We start from the raw sequence: 15,110 nt of genomic DNA on the forward strand, positions 1-15,110 counted from the left end.
ATAAACTCAACACCCTACTTCAGCCATGGAGATAAGCATATTTCCCCCCGGACACCATCACAGGCATTTGTGTTTATGGGGGATGGGAGCATCCCTTCTCAGGCAGATGGATGGGGAGTTTTCCAGGCCTACTGAGCTATGAAAGGCAAGCTAAGCAGGGCGAGGGGAGGAGACTCAATATTCAACCAGCGTAAACCTTGCTAGCCAGAGCTCCCACAAGGCTTTGCAAGCTACTGTCTGTGCTCAGCCTCATGCGCTCTTCTGTCTCCTTTGGGGCCTTAGATGGAACTGCAGCCTGAATTAACTACAATAATTTCCTGAGCCCACAAACACTCATTCTGCCTAACTGTGAAACCAATGTTTTGCACTAGTTTATATTAGAATAAAATGGATATGTTGTTCAAAATCAGTTTCAAACACCTGTTGAAATCAAACCTAGATGAAACCAATATTCCTTTTGTATAGGTCCCCAGTCTGTGTAGTTTTCCACCAAACCTGGGCCATGGGAATAGGCAATCTCCACAGAGATGTGACCGAGGCCCTACAAGGCTGTCTGCACCTCCATAGCCCATCATTAGCAGCCCCGCTCCAAACCCTCCTACAGCATCGCCAGCGTGCTCAAGTGTGAGGACCACAGAACAGGCAAACACACCAGGAGCCCCTGCCTTCTGGCCCCAGGCAGGCCTCCTCACTTCCTCAGATCGTAATCCTCCAGAGGTGGAGAGCTTAAGAATCATTTAAGTGTCCTCAGAGCTTTTGAATCTCAGTCTAGGATGGGACAGCAGAAACTGGCTCTCCAAGCACTTTCAGGCAAAGCTGCTGCTGCTGGCTCAAGACCACATTTCAAGAATCCCTGAGCTAGATTTTTTTTGTTGTTTTAGTTTTAGTTTTGTACCAATCTTGGGGCTTGAACTCAAGGCCTGGACAGTATCCCTGATCTTTTTTTTTTTTTTGCTCAAGGTTAATACTTTAGTACTCAAGTCACAGCTCCACATCCAGCTTTTCTGGTAGTGAATTGAAGATAAGAGTCTCACAGACTTTTCCTGCCTGGCTAGAAATCCTTAGATTTCCTTCCTCCTGAGTCACTAGGACTACAGACATGAGCCTCCAGTGCTAGGTGCTAGTTGGTTTTTTAAGGAATCCTAGTAAGATATGGAAGCAAAGTATGAAAGTACTCAAACTGAAGGAGGGAAGAAGACAAAGGGTTATGTTAGATCTCAAAGCCAGGGTAGCCTAGCAGGACACTTAGACTTGTTTGAATGATCCACCACAAAGACCTTTGGTTGCCTAAACTCTGATGGTTCGGGTTCCTCTTTCTTTCTTTTCTGGGTATTTTCTGCCTATACTCTGCTGGCTGTGTCCTGACAGGCCCAGTGAGGGCTCAGTGGTACATGTCACTGATGACCCTTCCTGGAGAGAGGCTGCATACAGTCTATCAGACCATCAGTGTGCAGCTAGGGCCCTCTGTCTGCTTCCCAGAGTATTTGTGACAGTTCATAGCATTTATACAGTAAAGGTTTTTATGTGTGTGTACCAGTATTGGGGCTTGAACTCAGGACCTGGGTGCTGCCCCTCAACTTTCACTCAAGGGTGATGCTCTTCCACTTGAGCCACAGGTTCCTTTCTGGCTTTTTGGTGGTTAACTGGAGATAAGAGTCTCCTGGTCTTTTCTGCCTGGGCTGGCTTTGAATAGCAATCTTCAGATTCCAGCCTCCCAAGCAGCTAGGATTATAGGCTGAGCCACTGGCACCTGGCTACACAGTGAAACTTTAAATGATTTTTTTTTCTTTTGAGATCATGTACTTCCTAATACAGTAACCCCAGAAGAAAACGGGCTCTGATCATCTAGCTGCCTCTTCTTGATAAGAGCAACAAGGAACTAATTAGTGCACTTGTGGAGGAGGTGGGCAGAAATGGATTCAAAGCAGGACTCAGGGCTAAGAAGTCAGCCTCAGGCAGGGGCCTCAAGACTCACCTGGGGCCCTGGTATTGAGAGCTGGGTCTGGAGCAGTGGAGGGCAAACTGATGGCTGTGTCTGCCTAGCATTACCATGACATCTATTTGGGCAAATAGCTCGGCTAGTGATTTAGCTTTTGGTACATCTGAAAGCACATTAATGTTCTTCTTTTCATTTCATTCTAACAAGAACCCGAGGGAAAAGGCAGAGTGGGACTGGCCATCCCTGTGAGGCAGCTAAGACCCTTGAGAAGTGGGGGCGCCATCAAAGTAGTCTCAGTGCTCGCTGCATGACCTGGAGCCACGCTTTTCCTCTTGCAGCTTTATCACCTGTGAAATACAGGAAATGGACAAGATGGCCGCGATGTCATTGTACGGACTTCTTATTCCAGGAATCAGCCACATAGGAAAAAGGTCTTGTCCAAGGTCACTGCAGTTAGGGAGCTGAGTAATACTGACACAGGTGCCAGAGTTTCTCATGCTGCCTCTGGGGAGAAGAAACCATCAGAACTTCCCTCTGCCACTGCCACCCAATGCCATATCCTGCCTGTGAACAGCCTTTATTGCCCTCTGGACTTTGCCAAGACCAAGACCTCCAGATATGGGTTGGTAGAGGGACCCAGAAATCTCTGTGATGATGTCTCAGAGCCTTGATATGGCCAGAGGTGCTAATTGGAGACAAGAAGGCCATTTCTCTTGTCACATCTCCTTCATGAGACCAGCACAGCAGACCTTTCCCCCCCTGGCAGATAAGAGAAAGTTGGAGCAAAGGAAAGATATTGTCTACCCATAAGAATGAGGAGGGCGGGTGAGAACTAGGGTGCTGTCCACTGCTGGCGGGGGCATGCCTGACCAAGAGGTCCATCCTGTTCTTGCCTGGCCTCCCACCTACTGTCTTCCTACCATTCAAGACAGTCAACAAAAGCAACGGAGGGCAAGGTCTAGCCATGAGAACCCAACATGAAACCCTCAAAAAGCAAAGGATTCTTTGCCAGAGACACCACAGACACAGACACAAATAGCCCCAAGACAGAGGTGTTATGGTGTTATGACTGATGTGAGGAAATGCAGGCTATGGGATGGGAAAAAGTGACAGAGGAGTGGAGAAGAGGATTGATTTCCACGGAATCCAGGCAACTTCACTAAAAAGATGGCATCAGGACAGTCCCCCTAGGAGACACAAGAGGCCCTGCTACTCAGGCCCCGTCTGCCACTGTCAGTGTGGAAGTGTGGGAAAACCATTTCCCTGCTTCTTCAAAGAGACCATTTGCCACAAGTGCCTGACAGCGTTAAGAGGATTAAATGAGAATGGATTTAAATGCACATTAGATTAAATAAAAGCACCAAATACAAAGCCTTTTCATCATCCTAGAGAGGAAGGGAGGGGAGAAGAGGGAAGGGAGCTAAAGCAGGAAGTATCTGAGGAGGAAGCAGGGTGGGGCAGGTGCTGATGGCATTCTACAGGCATGCGGGTGACCTACACATCCACAGCGTTAGAAACAGTCTCCCTTTATCTCCTCAACCTTCCACGGCTCATTTTATTGAAGAGAGCCCAACAAGAGGGAGTCAGGACATCGAATTCTTCTGCATCAGGAAATATGAGAAGTACCACCCCAGGAAGTGGTAATGACAGGGTAACAGTGGAAACACAGCCCTTAGGGTGGCCATGGGAGCTTTTTCCCTCCCCCCCTCCCACACCGGCTTGAGCTTATTGGGTGTTCAGCAAACAGTCATAAAATGAGTGGAATAGTCCTTATTGCTTTTCAGTGAATTCTACATTCACGATCCATTTTGATTCTGAAGCACAAGCCGAGAAGGACAGACCAGGCATGGATTGTTATCTGTCAAAGACAGGGAAACTGAGGCTGTGGATGGTGAGTAGACATCCAAAGCAAAGCTAGGGCTGGCAATAAGAATACCACATCCCTGACTTGTAACACAGGGGCACTTGCTCCTCTAAAAACAACCTCTTAAGAATTATTACCACAGCTGATCTTCATAACAAACCACCTGCAACTGTACCAAAGCACTGTGTCCTGTTGAAGGCTCTTTCTCTGTGATGGCATTGCATCAATTCCATAGTGTTAGGATGGTGGTGGTGTTTATGTTTCCCAGATAAATATGTAGTGGGTTCACTTGGTCTTTTCCTGAATTCGGACTAATTTGTGTTCAAGCCTTTGGATTGGTTGGCATTATTGCTCTACAAGAGAGAGGAAAAGATGAAACAGCCTGGTGCATTAGGAAGACAGAAAAGGGTACTGGCGTTTTTTGTTTGTTTGTGATACGAAGGCGTGAACCTCACTTGCTGGGCAAGTGCTCTACCCCTTGAGCCACACTGCTAGTCCTTTTGCTTTTGGATTTAATAGAATTTGCTTTTACCAGGCTCGCCTCAAACCTTGCTCATCCTACCTCCTCCTCTTGTGAGGCTGAGCTTACAGATAGGCACGGTGAAGGAAGCTCTCATGTTAAAGAGGCACAAGAGACAGAGAAATACCAACGTCTGGATAAAATGTACTTGAGCCAAGGGTGCGGAATGGGCCCGGTGAATGAGGAAGCCTGTGAAATGGGCAAGATGGAATGTAGCTATGAAAAACGAACTCTCAAGCTGTTCCTGCGTGTGCAAAATTTAAACCATAATCTGAAAAAAAGGAGACAGCTGGTCACTAGGGCCCACAAGGAGCGATACAATCCATCAGCCAAACACCCCCACTAATGCGTAAAAATCTATTCCCAACTCCATCTCAGTGCAGTAGCAGTAGCTGGAGCAGCAACAGCGACACTTACTTTCCTCTGCCTAGCTGGCTGCTGTGCCTCTCATACCAGAGTACTAGAGTCCTAATTGACCTTTGCTTCTCTTCTCTCCTGACGTGGTAAATTCTTTCTATCAATTTATAGCTCCCCAAAATATCCATCCATGCACCACTGTGCCCTATTGTTTTTTTTTTTTTTAATCATGGACATTCCTGCCTACAGGGTTGGCTGTCAGCTTTGATAGAGGGCCTGACTGCAGGAGCAGGTGCACAAGACAGGGCAAGCTCTCTTGGTAAAGGTGGCAAAGTAATTTGTGGCACCAGTAAGCCAGAGGCAGCTAGGCTGGTGTGGAGTCTGAAATGTGGGCCAGAGCCCAAGTCCCATCTAGCAAGGATGGAAAGAGAGTGCTTCGTCCCTTGCATGAGATTTCTTCCACTTCTGTTGACATCTGTGTCCTTCCTCCACAGGAAGACAGCAGAGGAACAGGGTCTCAGAAGCTGAAGCATGCTCAAGGTCAGAGTCACCCTCACTTTCTATGGGCTCATGGCTTACCTGCTTCCCACTGCTTGTTACTCTAATTAAAAAAGAAAAATTAAGGCCAGGCATCAGTGACTCACATCTCTAATCTAGCTTCTCAGGAGGCAGAGATCTGAGGATTGCAAGTTTAAAGTCAGCCCAGCCAGGAAAGTCTGTGAGACTCTTATCTCCAATTAACTACCAAAAAGCTGGATGTAGGACTGTGACTTAAGCAGTAGAGTGCCAGCCTACTACAGAGTGAAAAAAACTCAGGGATAGTACCCAGGCCTGGAGTTCAAGCCCCAGGACTGGCACCAAAAAAAGAAAAATTAAGGCACAAGGTTTTTACTGGAAGGCTATAACCCTCACCCCACCCCAGGTGTGGTACCCGGTGGTAGGTGCACCTTGGGGGGCTCAGAGGTACCTCTAGAGTGGCAGGAACATAGGGCATGGGCAGTGACAAATTGTTAGAGAACTCACAGAGCTCTTAAAGAGGTCACCAGGGACAGGAAGCCCAGGCCTTGAGAAGGAAAAGTCAGTGCGACGTATATAGTTACCACTGTATCCAGGTCAGCTCTGATCTGTGTAACTGGACAATCCCTGACCACAGGGGATCTTTGTAGAACCCCTGACCTATCACTTTGGGGAATCAAGGGCCTCATGGGATCTGGGAGAGCTGAGTCATTAGCCCATAACACAGCGAGCGTTAGTGTACCTGATTAGCCATCCATGCCCACGCTCCACAGACTGAATGAGAGAGATGCAGTATGGGTCACCTTTAATAAAAGGAGCAGTTATAAAGTGGGAAGCTGTGTAGAGTATCCTGGCACAGAATGGAGATGAGCATGTGGCCATTAGGGAAAAGAAGATGCTATGGGCAGATTGGCCAACTACGCAATTTTAAAGCCATAGAATTTAGACACACACACACACACACACACACACACACACACACACACACACACACACACACACACACACACACACACGCACACAGAGTTCTCCTCACACTCAGATAGCCTGGAGTTACTGATCATAGCCATGTGATACATCCAACACTAAGAATCAGATTCCCCCAAAACAAAGGCTTTTGAGGCCCAGTAGTCTTTCTAACACCACGTACCCTTCCCCATACATTGACCATAGACTCTTCCTTAACATGGAGCTAGGTACACATCCTGGGGGGTGCGGGGAAGATATGAGCAATGAGCCAGTGTCAGCACCCATTCGAATCAGACATACCTTGTGGGAATAATGCTGATCCACGATCCTTGCCAACCCGAAATCCCCGATCTTGAGCACGAGGTCCTCCGTGCTGATGAAGATGTTGGCGGGCTTCAGGTCCCGGTGCAGCACATTGGCGGAGTGTATGTACTTGAGGCCACGGAGCAGCTGGTACATGAACAGCTTGGCGTGCTCCTCCGTCAGGGTGCCCTGCTCCAAGAGCCGTGCCAGGTCAGTCTCCATGTACTCCTGGACGATGTAGGCCACGCTGAACTTGAACAGTTCGCCCTGCAGGTCGGTGCCCTGGGGCCCCAGCACCTCGTGCACCTTCACGATGTTGTCGTGGTCCAGGCGCCGGATGATCTTGATCTCCCGAAGGGCATGCTTCATGCTGCGGCTGTCACTCAGGGTGATCTTCTTCACAGCCACCTTCCGGCAGGCCTGGCTGTCCATGGCCGACAACACCAGCCCATTGACACCAAAGCCCAGGGGTTGGAAATCAGTGAAGCGACCACCAAGGTCATACCCATAGACGCTGGCAATACAGTCACCTTTCTCAGCCATTGTTGGCTCAGTGGTCTGGGGCTGCCCGTGTCATGAAGGGGTGGTCAGGAAAGGCCAGGTTCCAGCTAGCGGCTTCCCCAGCATGCCTCATTTTTGTCCAGTCCCACAGCTGAGGGATCAGCATAGGTTCTTGCTTGCCGACCTGTTTAGCTTGGTGGTGTGAGTGGTTTTCCTCACCTACACCCAGAAGGCTGACACCGACTCGTATGTTTAGAACAACTCATGCTTTCTGTAAATCGGACATTTTAGAAGGAAAAGCCAAGATCTAGGGGAAATTGATGTCTTCTATCATCAAGAATTTCAGAGTGAAATATGCATTCTAGAGCTTCCCTTGAGCCAGAGTCACCCCCCACACACACACTCTTGAATCCTTTGTTACAAGGCTCTTTCTGGCTGAAATGCTGGGTCGGTTTGCAGAACTGTTGCTTTAGTGGAGAGGTTTCAATGCTCACCTACATCACAGCCTCCTTCCGTGCTCTAAGTATAGGAAATGATCAGTCCAGGGATTCTAAAGGCTTTTTAGGGGTTTCTTTCAAATTCTACCAGTCCCTCTTCCTACAAAAACTCAAACCAGTCCAGTGAATATGAGGAGAAAAAAAATGGAGACAGCCACATGCCTCTCAAGAGCTCTACAGCAAGTTACACCTGTTGTCCCAAGTCCAGGGGCAGCGCAGCTACAGGGCCAGATCTTCCGAGCATTTGGTGTGGACCGCATCCTCTTTCACCCATGTATCCACGCCAACTCCACTGAGACTGCTCAGCTAGCCACAGAGGAGCACAGCAACATAGCATCTTCCAGACAGAGCCTCCTTCCCTGTCAAAGAAACAATGTTGGGTAAATTTCCACACTCCAGCTTCTAACACCTTCCCACTTGGCATCTTTTGTTAACTAGCCCAAGTGTTATTTGAGCTGTCCAGCCAGCTGAAAGGCTGCTGGCTCAGGGGATGCCAGCTTTGCCCTGCTCAGCCACCCTCCTGCTGTGCTGATTTGATAAGATCATCAGATCCCGGGCTTTTATGTCAATGCCCGCTCGCCACCCCCCCCCCCACCAGGTTAACACTTGCCAACTGTGGGTGGGAGTCATCTTCTGACCTTTGCAAAATTAATTTGTTATGATTCTCAAACACACACACACACACACACACACACACACACACGAGCATATCAGCACTGGTTAGGAAGGGTGAGAGTCTAAAGGAACTAGTTGTAGACAGAAAATAAAACTTCAGTAATCTTCTTTTCCCAAATCAGTCCCTTTTCTTCCTTTGGTAAGTGCTGTTGGAGATATGGAGAATATACACACACATATATATATGTATGTATATATGTATATCTATATATCTATATATCTATATATATCTTCAAAACTATCAGTGTCAAGACAGTGGTTCATGTCTGTAATCCTCGCTACTCAGGAGGTTGGAGTCTGGTTCAAAGTTGAACAGAAAAGTCTGTAAGACTCTTATCTCCAATCTGTCAAAAAGCCAGAAATGAAGGTATGGCTTAAGTAATAGAGCTCCAGCCTGGAGTGATAAACCTAAGGGACAGTGCCCAGATCCAGACTTCAAGCCCCAATACTGGCACAAAAACACAAGCAAACCTAGCAATGTCAATTCAGACCTCTAAAGTAAAGGCATCAAAGCTTCCAAGAGAGTGACATGTTTTCTAAGTTCACAAAGTCTATGAATACACAGAGAAAGGATACCTTCCTGCACAAAGAAGGAAATCTGGTTGAGCTGCTTTCCCTCAGTCCTTGGGTTTGAACTCAGGGCTTTGTTCTTGCTAGGCTGGCGCTCTACCACTGCACAATGGCTTGAACCCTGTTTTTTTTTGTTGTTGGTTATTTTTAGGATAAGGCCCTTGTTTCTTATCTAGCTATATTCCGCCTACTACTTCAGGTCTCTGTCATTGCTGGGATCACAGGCATGCATCTGGGATCCAGTTTTCCAGATTTACATCTACTACATCTATGTCTACTTTCTACTATATCTAGTTTCCTTCCATCAAATTGGACTTTCAAGGACTTTTCTTCCTAGGTTGGCCTCAAACCACAATCCTCCCATTTTCTGCCTTGCAAGTAGCTAGATTAACTGATGTGAAATTCTTCTAATCTCATTTCATTGCACACCATTTTAACCTGAATTTTCATTACAGTGCCAGACCCCTGTAAGGATAATTTTCCCTCTGAACTTTGCATGACAGGACTCTGTAAAGGATAGATAAGGCAAAATGACTGCAAGTTGAATGCTCGAAAATTAAAGGATAAATCATGAGACATAGCTGATCCCCAACAGTCTAAAACTGATCAGGTTTCCCTCGGGGTCTTCTAATGAGGGGGATTCTGCCAAGGATGTGGACATAGTAGGTGTTCAGCTCAACAGATGCCACTGCTTCTTCTAATATCAAACATTCCCTTACACCTAACTAAGATGTGTTGACTCTGCAGATGGCTCTTCAAACTGCTAATAATTCTGCTCTGCCATTTTTGGGGAGTCCAGTAATGAAACACTTGTAGGCTTACAGAATTTCAGGTTGGGAAGCGAGCTTGGTGAACAAGTTTTATGGTCCTAATTGGCTCATCTGACTGTAAGCCATTACAGGCCTTTGGGGGTAGGGCTAGATTTGTTGACCAAACTACCAAGCAAGTCCATTCATGAACAACTGACATCCACTCCTCCAAATGCCAAGGGTATCTCTGCCAAGAGACATTGGTTCTGCATTTGATATGGAGATTCATGAAGACCATTCACTGTTTAAGAATGCCTAGATGCTTAGGGATGGCTATGAACCCACTCATTAAGCCACGGTCTCTGCCCTAGGCTAGTGAAGCTCTTCTTAGACCCCTGGATATAGGGGGAACCAAAGAGCTTCCTAGTTCCTGTTCCATCCTCTGACTTCTGTTGCCAAACCAGCTAACTGCACCTGAGCTGCAGCTTCTAGGGCTCCTCGTGTGCCACTTCTGGTTCCCAAGGGTACAGCAAAGGGGAACAATGACATATTTTGCTCCAGGAGAGATGCCGAAGCCTCCTTTCCTCTCCGGTTCCTGCTGGGCTGTAAACAGAGACAGAAGCCAGCCAATGACGTCACTGCAACTCAAAGGAACATTGTTGGCAATCTGCTGCAATGCAGATAATCTGTGAATAATTAAGAGGTGCTTCATTTATTTTTAAATTCTTTTCTCTTCCTGTCTCCTGCAGGAGGGCCTGTCTTCCTTGTATATCTGTGTCTCTTTCTCAGTGCTCTTTCCGACATGCTGACACTATGGGAAGACTTGATTCCAGTCCCTCTACCTTCTCCATGGATCTCTAAATACTCTTTGAACTCAGGACCTGAGTTCTGTCCTTCAGCTTTGTTGCTCAAAGCTGGCACTCTTATCTAAATCACTGGAGCCACAGATCCAGAAAAGCCTTATGTACTTTTCTGCCTGGGCTGGGCTTCAAAGCACGATTCTCAGATCTCAGCCTCTTAAGTGGCTAGGATTACAAGTGTGAGCTACTGGCGTTCCAATCCCTACATACTCTTAATTCCTGCATAGCTTCTTTGTTTGTGCCTACCTTCTCCCTTCTTGCTGAAATCTGCTGAAATCACTCATACTCTTAATTCCTGCATAGCTTCTTTGTTTGTGCCTACCTTCTCCCTTCTTGCTGAAATCTGCTGAAATCACTCAGAATCCAGACAAAGCCTTCTTCCCCTTCTGAAGAATGTCCTCATTCTCAGTGGCATCTCTCCCTCTGCTAAACTCCATGGGTTCTCACATGTATCCTGAACTTGACATTTGCCATATGCTAACCTGGACTACTATTTCTCTTTGTATCATTCCCTTTTTGAGACTAGACGTTTCAAAACTCTTATGTGCAAGGTGGTGCACAGAAAAGACCTGTGGACTGGAAGATTCCAGGGTACATTCTGTGTGTACAATCTGGATGCCCCATTTCCTGAATGGTCGCCATCTCTTTTTGTGTGCTGCTCTAATGTAATTTGCTTAATAGGACTCTTCTTACAACACACCTCATTCACTTACCCAAACCCATATCCCTGAGCTTCAACTTCAACCCTCTCAGCTTCATCTGCTGCTTCAATGCTGCCTCTCTGAATTTCAGCACTCTAATCAGGCAGCTCTTGTGTGAGTGTTCTCTGTTCCCACTTGAGTTTACTATTACTCATCTCGTTTCCAGCCTCTTCATTGTCTAAGTTTACCCCTCTAGTTCCTCTATCAATGTCTGTTACAAACCTCCCACCCTTCTCCACGAGGGCACTGATTTACAAAATGTGAAAGCTTTATCAACTCACGGATGAGTGCCTCATTTCTGGCATGGCCCAGTGCTCCTGGAGATGGTAGAGGGCACACAGAAGTGCCCCTGGGCAATAGAGTGGTGGATCAGCAGCTCTCAGGGTGATGCTGCTACACGGGAAAAGCCTGGCCCTTCTCCACATGGAGGTGGTGGTTCACGGCTGCTTCGAATCCTGGGTGTGATTTCAAACCCAAGGAGTTGGCATTTATTCCCATGATACAGAAAGGTCACCCAGTCAGCTGAGCTCAATAATATGAAGCAAGAGGAATATGGGTAACTCTTGCAAACACAACCCAGGCTCTCACAATGCTGTGACAAGCATCTTCACACACACACACACACACACACACACACACACACACACACACACACACACACACACACACACACACACACACACACACACACACACACACACACACACACGAATAGAAATGTCTAGCTCACCAGTCCTAACAATGGAGCTTTAATTCTTAACTCATTTCTCATGGACTCTCCAACAACAGTGTATTTAAGTCCAATTAATTATTCCCTGTCATCCAGCCTTTTAAAAGCAGAGAGGAAAAGGTATGTGCCAACAGTCCCTTTCTAGGATTCCTGGGGCTCTGGTTTACAAATCGGCTTTGGAAAGTCTAAATTTAGACTCACCCCTCCATGTGCTCAGATCCTCCCAAACCTCACGCTGTCAACTTCATCAGGAAATACAGTCCCCTGTGAGACACTGACCTTTCACAGATACAGCTCTTTCTCCTCTCCCAAACAGCCTCCACCCCCAAACTGCAGCAACTTCTCCGTGAGGGTTGATGTTTAAGTTGAACAGGCTGCACATTGCACAATTCTAGATGGCACCATTCACATCATGTGTTGGGTCTGGCTGACTCCAAGTTTCATGACCTTCATAAAGGTAATCTATATGAATGAAGTTCTATAGACCAGAGATCAGTAAACTTTTTCTATAAAGGGCCAAAGAATCTTTTATTCTTCATAGAACATAAAGGCTTGGTTGCAACTACTTAACACAACTACTCACTACCTTCCAAGCACCAAAACAGCCATAGACAATACCTAAATGAATGCATGTGCTGTGTTTCAATAAAACTTTATTTACAAAGATAGGTGGTGAGCAAGATTTGGCCTGGGAGTTGTAGTTTGTCAATCCTTCCTCTGGATTCTATGGGAATAGTCTCTAGCTGGTCCTCAAGGAGGTACTGAAGTCTGTTGTAACTTGGAACTCTTTCCGGCTGCTCCTCACCTGCTTTCTCTTGGACTCTGTCTTCCAAGAGTTTCCATGGTGAAGACATATATATTGAGGGTTCCTTATGGATCAAGGGCATTACCTGGAAATTTCAGGAGTGTCTCACAACATCCCTAAGTTAAGATCTTTCTTCTGCAAAGCTCACAGACCAAAATGATGTCTATGAAGCCACCTTTCGGCAGGTGAAAATTCCGGATCAAATGAGGATTGATTTGGCTCCAAAGCCCATGTTATTGTTGCCTTAAGCTCATACCAGGGCAAACTGTGACTTCTCAGGCCCAGTAAGGAAAGAAGCTGGGGGTAGAGGGGATGGTATACCTATCAGAACTCCTAAAGCAAGATGCAGCTGTTGTTTCAATCTGCATCCTAACCTGGTTTGAAGACCCCAGTTTAATACCCTAAGTATAGAAAAAAAGGGAGGACACAATAGTGACATGAGGTTAAATGTTGAGGGAAAAACCAAAAAGCAAGCTCAAGTTCAACCAACCAAAATCATATTGCCTTCCACTTAGTCCCTTCCTTCTTCTCTGTGACTCTCAGACCTGCAGAGATGGTGGCCTCTGGGACTGACCCTCTGAGGGTAAGGTATTGGCCAGAGATCCTGCCTGGCATCCTCTGTTTCTAGTCTACTCCTGCTTCCTCCCTGTGAATGGATGTCTGGTCTGGTTCAGTAATTGAGAAACTGAACCCAGTCCAGCAATATGGGCTCCCTAGCAGCATCCCTACCCTCTGCCCACTAGATTCCAAGAACACACTCCAATTGTCATGGCCAACGAAGTCTCTATTATTGATAATTACCTGTGGGGCAGGTGCCAAGTCAAGCCATTGAGGACCACTGGCCTAATGAGCAGTTTCAATAGGGCATTGAGCAAGACAGTTGGTGCCTCTCACTCTACCTCTTTCAGAGAACTTCAGTCAAGCTGTTGACCAAGGCTGGAGTCACCTTACACTCCCTGGCTGAGGTCTTTTCTAATGGTTCCTGCTCAGGATTAGTGGTTGTCTTTTTTGTGGAAGTGAACAGTATGCTACTGCTCAAAGCTCAATGACCCTGGTCCTGATCCACTGCATGTGGGTAGAATTCCTTCCTTGCCACAGCCTCACACTAAAAAAATCCTAGAGAGCAATGGATTCTCACAAACTCTTCCTTGCTAAGATGCTTTTGTCTAAACCACTTGCAGGAATCCCATTCCCCTGTGTGAAGACTGGCTATGGAATCCGTTCTGGACAATAAGCCTTAAGCAAAAGCCCAATGAGGTGGGGTGGGGATCTCAGGGTAAAACTTTCCTCCTCAGGGAAGAAAGAAGAAATCTACTTCCTGTCTGAGGGAATGGTGGTAGAGGAAGTCATGGTGCAGCTGCCATCTTGAAACCACACAGGGGCTAAGCTATACTAGAATTAGCAGATGAGTAAGGGACCCTGTGGTTGATCTTATGTAGCTGAGCCACCTCTATAGACTACTGTCTCCAGCTTTCTTGCCAAAAGAAATCATGTTTATGTGAGTCTACAATGACTGAAGACAATGTCCCAGCAAGACAGCCCTGCCTGTTACCCACCCTGGGCTGCATTTCCCTCATCCAGTTTTCTTGGGAACATACCTGTCGGTACACCACCAAGAAAGAAGCATGAGGAGATGCCTGTATCTTGATCTCTCAGAACAGTGGGTTAGAAGTGAGCAACAGAGGGCTTGAAGTAAAAGCTCACAAGAGCAACATCAGACCCTAGGGTGGGGTCACCTCCTCACCAAAGAGCAGACTCCAGAGGCTTGAGGCTTTGTGTTGCTTTTCCTTTAGAACATTACGCAACTAGTGAGGGAGAAAAAAAGACTTTGCAAGGCTCTCAGCAACATTAAAATAGCAAGGGGAGACATTCTGGATGCCTCAAGGGAGCTCTAGACCCAACCTGGACAGAGTAAGAGAAGGGGGAGCGGTCTAGGTCCATGCATTTGAAACGTGACTGCTGGTTACCTGGATAATAGTGCCAGTTTCACAGAGGTACCTGCCTGCCCAGAGATCACAAACCCAGCTTCGGACCCCAAGTATGAGAAAGGTGGGGAGATGGGATGCATAGGAGGGACTTAAACAATTCCTACATTTGCCCTTTATAGATACTCTCTTTTTAAAGGAAAGAAACTTGGGATTACAGATTGGTCTCTTTTGGAACCTAACTCAGAACAATGACCTTGGTAGCAACCAGGTGAGACTGTGTGAGGGACTGTCTATGTTGGGCTGGATTCTGAAGCAAAACTATCCTGGCCTGGGACCATACTTCTGGAAGTCAGAGACTTCTGGAAGTGTCTCATTCTCAGGTACCTAAAGAATGATGCCACAGGCTCTGTGATTTGCCTAAGTTCCACTAAACCTGGGAAAAGCAGAGTCTTGGTCCTGGGAGAGCCACGTGACCACACCTGACCCTCCTGCCAAATACTTCCTTGCCATCTGCTGAGGGAGCCTAGAGCAGGGTCACCCTGCGTCAGCCACAGGAGTCAGCATCATTTTGGTTTTAGGCCATTTGTGGCAAATGTGAGTCATGAGTTGCTGCATCCTCATTCTTT

The 15,110-nt window shown here is 46.8% G+C and overlaps 1 protein-coding gene across 5 annotated transcripts in view; it reads right to left on the bottom strand.

Annotated features, from left to right (window-relative positions):
• The window catches only part of Mapk4 (mitogen-activated protein kinase 4), a 119,114-nt gene that overhangs the window by 29,717 nt on the left and 74,287 nt on the right, over window positions 1–15,110 (bottom strand). For 4 of the 5 annotated variants that reach the window (XM_070029144.1, XM_070029145.1, XM_070029147.1 and 1 more), the window contains one exon: window positions 6,466–7,825. In XM_070029144.1, the coding sequence (XP_069885245.1) occupies window positions 6,466–7,011 (546 nt within the window). In that variant the 5' untranslated portion in view covers window positions 7,012–7,825. Of the gene's footprint in view, window positions 1–6,465; window positions 7,826–9,934; window positions 9,956–15,110 lie in introns of those variants that run through there. The other variant, XM_070029149.1, reaches the window with a different exon arrangement.

This window comes from Dipodomys merriami, unplaced genomic scaffold (genome assembly GCF_024711535.1).
Source record: "Dipodomys merriami isolate MVZ:Mamm:240054 unplaced genomic scaffold, mDipMer1.0.p SCAF_2, whole genome shotgun sequence".
Taxonomy (NCBI): domain Eukaryota; kingdom Metazoa; phylum Chordata; class Mammalia; order Rodentia; family Heteromyidae; genus Dipodomys; species Dipodomys merriami.